Genomic DNA, 6,595 nt, shown 5'->3' with positions numbered 1-6,595 from the left:
ACTGAGTGTCAGACTACTATTCAAATTTAAAACTCCTAGAGACGTTTGAACTGGCACGTCCTCGGTCAGAGGTGGTGCTGTTGGTGTGGAAGGTTCTATCCCAACAATTCAATTACTCCTATTCATATTTTCGATTAGCAATGTTGCGCTGAAATATTAGAGACAATGTCCCACCAGGCGTGTTAAAAACCTATTGGTGTTCGGTACAACCAGTGCAAAATGACTATTAATGACAACCAAGTAGTTTTTTTTATAGTGGTAGTCCCACCAGGCGTGCCAAAAACCTGTTAGTGCTTGATTTATAGTTTTAGTCACGTGATAAGTGTAGGCGTGCCAGAATTGAATTTGCAGCTCAATTCAAACCAAACAACTATGACCCCAAGCACCGAGAGAGGCAAATACGTTACTAGTATATGATATCGATCGCCTATTTAGTCACTCGCTTAGTATGAAATAGGATCAGGTGATATTCAGAGGGTAGGGTTCGTCTTCTGATGATGGGTCACACCTTTGCATTTCGTACGAAATGACTTTTCAATATAGATAAAAGAAAAATAGGAAAGGAAACCTTATAGTCGATCATGAAGAGCAGGTGTAAAACACCTTCTTGGATGGAAAACTGAATCCAACGTATGAGCATAGACCCAAATTACGGTCAATATTATCAACTACTAGATTAACGCTACGGATTACACTATGGAATGTAAGCAACAGGCAAAAATTAAAGGATTACACTAAGAAATGTAATGGACTTGTAGAGAGGCTTAGTGGTTACACTAAGAAATATAAATGACGGATAATTGAAAGATATATTGGGTTTGATTGGGTTGGTATGAGACAAATCTTTCTACTGAATTCCTTTTAGCTTTAATGGATTCCTTTTAGCCTTACTCTCACCATCTAGAACCATTTAACACGTTTTAATCCTTCTTGTTTATACTCCTGTCATTTGTCCTAGTAATCACTTCTACACTATTGCTATTCAATCAACCACTTAGTAGAAGATGTGTTGTCATAGGATGTTCTCTAGCTGTATTATTGTAAAATCATCTTCTAATATCCCAAAGATATCCAAATATACCCGCAAATCTATTCAGATCACACTTAATTGGCTCTGATTGGCTGGCATGAATTGGCAACAATGGGTATGAACCGGCGCTACGTCTGTGGCTCCCACCAACCTACTTGTATAGGATACGTTTATTCAACCACAGTGGTTGAAGAACCACATCTTCTACAGATAATAAATAAGTGGACGAGTCATCTTGAGAGCAATTGCATTACATGTGTCGCATTTGCTGGGAAGAAAAGCTTTCCATCTGGAAAAAGTTGTTGAAAGCTCGTTGTGCAATAATTTCCACAAACAATATCTAATTTCAGGAGAAAGGGCAATTTCCAGAGGAGTCTGCATATTTCAGAGCTGAGCTTTCAATCATTTACTTCAGCTTATTGAAGAATCGCTGTCTCGGATCTCTGACAACACCAACACTAGGAAGATGCATATCAACAATTTCTGAAGCACAAATCTCAAGTTCCATAGACCAACACTAGGAAGATGAATATCAACAATTAGGAAGATCAATATCAACAATTTCTATATCTCAATCTCAAGTTCCATAGACCAATAATCAGGGATTTATTCCATTGCCCGTTGGTAAGGATGAGATCCGGGACCCACACCAGCATAGGATATCTTGATCAACACTTCGAAGACACACAATGGGAAAAGATTCAATGAATGAATTCTTACCACAAATGAAATGAATAGCAAATATGTTTTAGATACAAAAATAAGAAGGGGAGACTCTTTTCTAAGTCTGTTAATATATCTACATTAGAGATGAACTAATCAATAAAAGAATGGTAAATTAATCAATAAAAGAATGGTCGATAAAACGTAAAAACAGTCTGCCCTTCTTAGTCACAATGACGGACAGCAGCCACCACCATCATCATCTTATTGTCATCCTCACCATCGATTATATCAGCATGATTGTACAGTGTTGTAGCTAGCCTCCACCAATGCAAGCTTTAAAAATAGATGTGAGTTTTCTCCTTCAAATAAAGTGGCCCAATTGGATTATCACAACGCTGACATCATCGATGGAACCTCGCAATACGGACAAATCAACCAGATTTTTACAGGCGGAGAGCATCGATACCTCGTCAGTTTTTAAGCACCCAGATCGAGCAATGTCTACTGCCTCCTGATTACTAACCTGAAATAACAAAGATTCCATTTAAATTTAAGATCATTCATATAGAAGTTTGAATGCTTTGGAACATATTCTCAAGAGCGATTGCTGTTATAAAAACTAAATTACCTTATCCCATAGCCCATCAGAGGCGAGGATTAGGAACTCGCAATCAGGTTTGATTCTTAGGATTTTCGTCTCTGGCTCTGCTGTAACCCATTGCTTAAGATGGGAATCTCCGATCCCCCTGGATACAGCCAGGGAACCCTGTAATCTCCACACACCCCGGCAGCAATCCACATAGCCACCCTGCAAGAAGATATTCAATTAATCCATCAGTTTCAATCCAACTGATATAAAAACCGCAAAAGGGAAAATATGGTGATTGTAATTCGATAGATGGAGCAATGGGATTGAAACTATCCAGTGTCAGGTTCTGTCTTGTTATAAGGGTCATGACCCAAAAATCATACTGATCAGAAGATAGTCCCAACTATCCAAATAATGGACGTTTGCCTGCAAAATATGAGCACCACCATATCTTTTTTAACCATCCATTGCATGCTATCTTTACAATGGCTGTGATTGTCAGAATGGGCTGATTTTGACCTATGTACCACCAGATGTGCAGCTCAACATGTGGATGGTCCACACAGATTAATGTGGAAATCAGCCATAGATGGTGTAAGTTTGGGAATCAAGCAAGCATAACAAGAGATATGAATAATTGAACTTACAAGGTTCTCAATTCTATCACGTTCGTCTTCCCTTGAAGGCCGATGATCATCTGTGAGGGACTCTGCAACCCCTCCTCTGCTCAAAACAGCACGACAGTCTCCAGCATTGGAGACGATGAGATCACTGTTCTTGATCAGAGCAGTTACGCAGCAAGCACCGCCCCTGGTGCCCTCTTTCAAAAACTCCGAGTCTGTAGCCAAATAAGCACTCCTAATAGCAGCCTTGATTCCATCACCCCCACTTTTCATCACTTCATCCATTATCTTCTTACCCATGTTCTCTGCGGCAAATTCAGCTGCTTTCACACCTCCATGCCCATCAAAGACGCCGAAAAATGCCTGCCAAAAAACAAATAAAAACACCAATTAAAAAATTTGCAAATTCTTTTGTAGTCTCAGTCTATTTACCAACTTCCTATAAGAGGTACAATTCATTGCAGCTTAGCCCACCTTAGATTCACCTCAGCCCAATATCATTTGGGTTGAATGATCCTAATCGCTTGATGAATGGATTTTTGGCCATTGGGTATGTGCCACTATCAATAATTTTTTACCTAGCATCCATTCCTAGGCTCTTGATTGGACAGTAGCAAATTTTGGGTCACAAGCAAACAAAAGAGATGGAGCTTACCTCTCAAAATGATGTAGACCAATCAAGGCAGTTCCTACTCATCATATACAGGTATTCCCCACTATAATATGATGGGACGATCATTCCCTTCCAACTATAAATTCCCTGACTTCCCTATTTCTACCTCCTTACCTATAGTTCTCAATTTCACAAATTTTCCCTATTTCTACTTATTCGAACTGTCTATAGATCGCATGTAAGTTTCTAAATTTCACAAATTTCCCTATTTGTACCCATTCTTCATTTTCAAGAATTTGCTCATCACATATGGAATTTCACAATGGTAGCCATTTTTACTCATTACCCACTTTCTATAGTTCACACAACATCTCTCAGTCTCACAAGGGAACAAACTGATCATGATAACTTGTGGTGCTGGACCATCTTTCTCTGCCACATGCCGCTTGTATAAGATATCCTTACCATGAAAGTAGCAGGCACCAACAAAAAGGATTCATGGAATTAGAACAACCATTCATCAGCCTGGTTTTCAAGAAGGACTATCTCCATGGTGGGGCCCACTGCTTTGACGGTGTGAATGCCCTGAGCACCACTTGTCTGTAGCTGATCAGTTCATTCATCATTTAATCTGATGGCACAATAACTTGATAATGCCTTACCATTTTCCCGTCGGCATGCCACATGTGTAGGATACCAGTGCGATGAAAATGGTAGGCACCAACACGAAATCAGCCGTTTTTTCAAAAAGGATGATCTCCATGGTGGGGCCCATCGCTTTAATGGTCCAGATCTCCTACACAAGTGGCTGGTGAAGTTATTAGTTCCCTCATCATGTCACAATAGCATAAATTCCCAATCTCTATTTATACCGATCGCCGCTGCTTCCTCAAAATTTCAGAACCCTCTCTATTTCTAGCATCTAAACAAATCGGATTCAAAAAAGAAAGAAAAAGTTATTTTCGGATGAACAAAAATACCTGTTTGGGATCGTCATGTAGATCAACAACGGCTGCGTGCCGATCTTCCATTGCTTCCCTAATCCCTTTCTTGCAGAAGACAGAGAACTGCTTACCCTTGATCTCCACCTCTTTAACGCCTTCCGACGCGATTGGCAGCGTCAAGCTCAAGGAATTGAGGTCAGGGATGTTGATCCGAGTGGGCCTCTTTCGCTTCAAGCTCATAGAAGGAGGAGGTGGAGGAGGAGGAGAATGAGAAGGATCAACAGCTACGATGGAAGCATCTTTCCTGCTAAGGCTGCTGGCTTGCTTCTGCAAGAATCGGAGGCGAAAAGAAGAAGAAGGAGACAGAGAAGAGGGAGATGTTTTGGGAGAAGAAGAAGAGGTTTTGGTAAGAAGTGGGGTCCGCGATGGGGAGAATGCAGGAGAGCCTTTTACTCCAACGGTATAAGACATGATTTTCATAGTCAGAGAGAGGAGAGATGGAAGAGAGAAGTGTCGATGGGTGGGGTATTTATAGAGGGGACGCGCTCCAGTGGTACGGACACGGATACGCTGAGAAAGCAGTTCGAAGGAACTTCCTTCACGCGACGGAAAGCTAAATGGGGCCACTGTGATATTTGTGAGATATCCACTCCATCCATCCGTTCTTTCAGATCATGTTAACACATGGGCTCAAAATTAAAGCAGATCCAATACTCAGGTGGGATACACGATAGAAAACAGTGGGGATTCAACTACCAACGTTGAAACATTCACGGGGCCACAGAAGTTTTGCATCAGGTTTTTTTGTGTTTTATCAATTCATTTTAGTAGGAATGACTCTTCAAACGGTGCGGATGGCGTGTAAACCTTACAGTGGACCAAAGATATTTTAACGGTTGGCATATCCCTACCCACTTTTTTCAAGTGGTTCATCTGTTTTAGGTGTGCCCCATTTTTCAGTCCATAACATTATCTGAAAGAACGGATCAACCAAGTGGATATCTCAGGAACATCACAATGGCCCACTTAACTTTTCTTCACTGAAAGTTTCTGCAAAAGGCTCCAGTACAATCTGTATACAGCAGTACCTCTAAAACAGCGGTAAGCAGAGTGGATTCCGCTAGTCCAAGGTAACAGCTCGGACGCGGATTGCCTTCCACGTCTTATTAGAGTAATTTCTTACAAGTGAGCTTAGATGGGCCCGCTGAAATATTTGTGAGAAATTCACCTCGTACATCTCATTGTCCATTAGTAATATGAGCTCAAAAAATCTATATTATCAAATAAATTGATTGTTTATGCATCAATAATGAAAATTCTATAATGAAATTTTCAAATTTTGCCTAATTAAGAAGACATTTTTGATGCCATGATTTTGTCGAAAATAGATTTTGGTCTTCGCACTTTCTAATCTTAAGAGAACCCCTCAATGTAATTAGGGTATTATCTCGTGTGTGGATGGGATCAAAATATGTATTTATAAATAAGAGGACAAGAAAAGCTTACCTATCACACTTCTCTCCTCTAAGGTGTCCACACTATATGTTTTCATATCCAGCTTAATAATCGTATATAGGGACAATGGTTCAAGCATCCTACCCCAAACTTACCTATAATGATCACGATTGTAGTACGACTAACTAAATTACTTAATTTGAATAATCCAACGGTCAGATCTAAAATGAAGATCATGTGTGGCCCACCTAATATGAGTCTCATAGGCCGCACAACATGAAGAAGTGAGTAGGAAATGCCTACCGTTGAAACCTCCCTAGGGCTCATCGTGATGTTTATATCCCATCCATACCACTCATAAGGTCATTCCTATGAGGATGAATTGAAAGCACAAATGTTAGCTTGATCCAAAACTTTTTTGTTCCCATGAATGTTTCAACGGTGAACATTAATGGGTCTTCATTGCTTTGTGTTGTGAGGCCACAAAGTGTTGTATCAAGCTAAGTTTTTATGTTTCTAGTTCATCCCAACAGGATTGACCTTATGAACGGTTTGGATGGCATATAAACATCAAATTGGACCACAAGGAGATTTCAATGGTAGGCAACTACTTCCCCACTCTTTCCTCTCGTTTGGCCGACTTAAGCTTTAGGTTGCCTCATTTTTTATCTCATG

General features: G+C 40.2%; 1 protein-coding gene across 2 annotated transcripts; it reads right to left on the bottom strand.

Annotated features, from left to right (window-relative positions):
• Window positions 1-597: 597 nt before the first annotated feature.
• LOC131253341 (putative protein phosphatase 2C 53) lies at window positions 598-4,978 on the bottom strand. 2 transcript variants are annotated; one of them, XM_058254309.1, is made up of 4 exons: window positions 4,502-4,977; window positions 2,933-3,271; window positions 2,325-2,504; window positions 598-2,219 (listed from the first exon to the last, which is right to left on the bottom strand). In XM_058254309.1, exons 1-4 carry the CDS (start codon window positions 4,943-4,945, stop codon window positions 2,058-2,060), a joined length of 1,125 nt encoding a protein of 374 aa, XP_058110292.1. In that variant the 5' UTR covers window positions 4,946-4,977; the 3' UTR covers window positions 598-2,057. The 2 variants fall into 2 exon arrangements, with proteins under 2 accessions (XP_058110292.1, XP_058110293.1); XM_058254310.1 differs by having other exon boundaries at window positions 2,076-2,214; window positions 4,502-4,978.
• Between the last annotated feature and the right edge of the window lie 1,617 nt (window positions 4,979-6,595).

The sequence above is a fragment of the Magnolia sinica genome, chromosome 8, assembly GCF_029962835.1.
Source record: "Magnolia sinica isolate HGM2019 chromosome 8, MsV1, whole genome shotgun sequence".
Classification (NCBI taxonomy): Eukaryota; Viridiplantae; Streptophyta; class Magnoliopsida; order Magnoliales; family Magnoliaceae; genus Magnolia; species Magnolia sinica.
Note: the sequence above shows the minus strand (reverse complement) of the source record. Positions and strands in the feature narration are given on the sequence as shown.

Bases quoted from the DNA above. Each gene is read 5' to 3' on its own strand.
- LOC131253341 (XM_058254309.1), bottom strand. From the start codon at position 4,945: ATGAAAATCATGTCTTATACCGTTGGAGTAAAAGGCTCTCCTGCATTC. The intron at 3,272-4,501 runs GTATTTTTGTTC...GTTTTTTGGCAG, and splicing joins TACATGACGATCCCAAACAG to GCATTTTTCGGCGTCTTTGA. The intron at 2,220-2,324 runs GTAATTTAGTTT...TTGTTATTTCAG, and splicing joins CTGATGGGCTATGGGATAAG to GTTAGTAATCAGGAGGCAGT.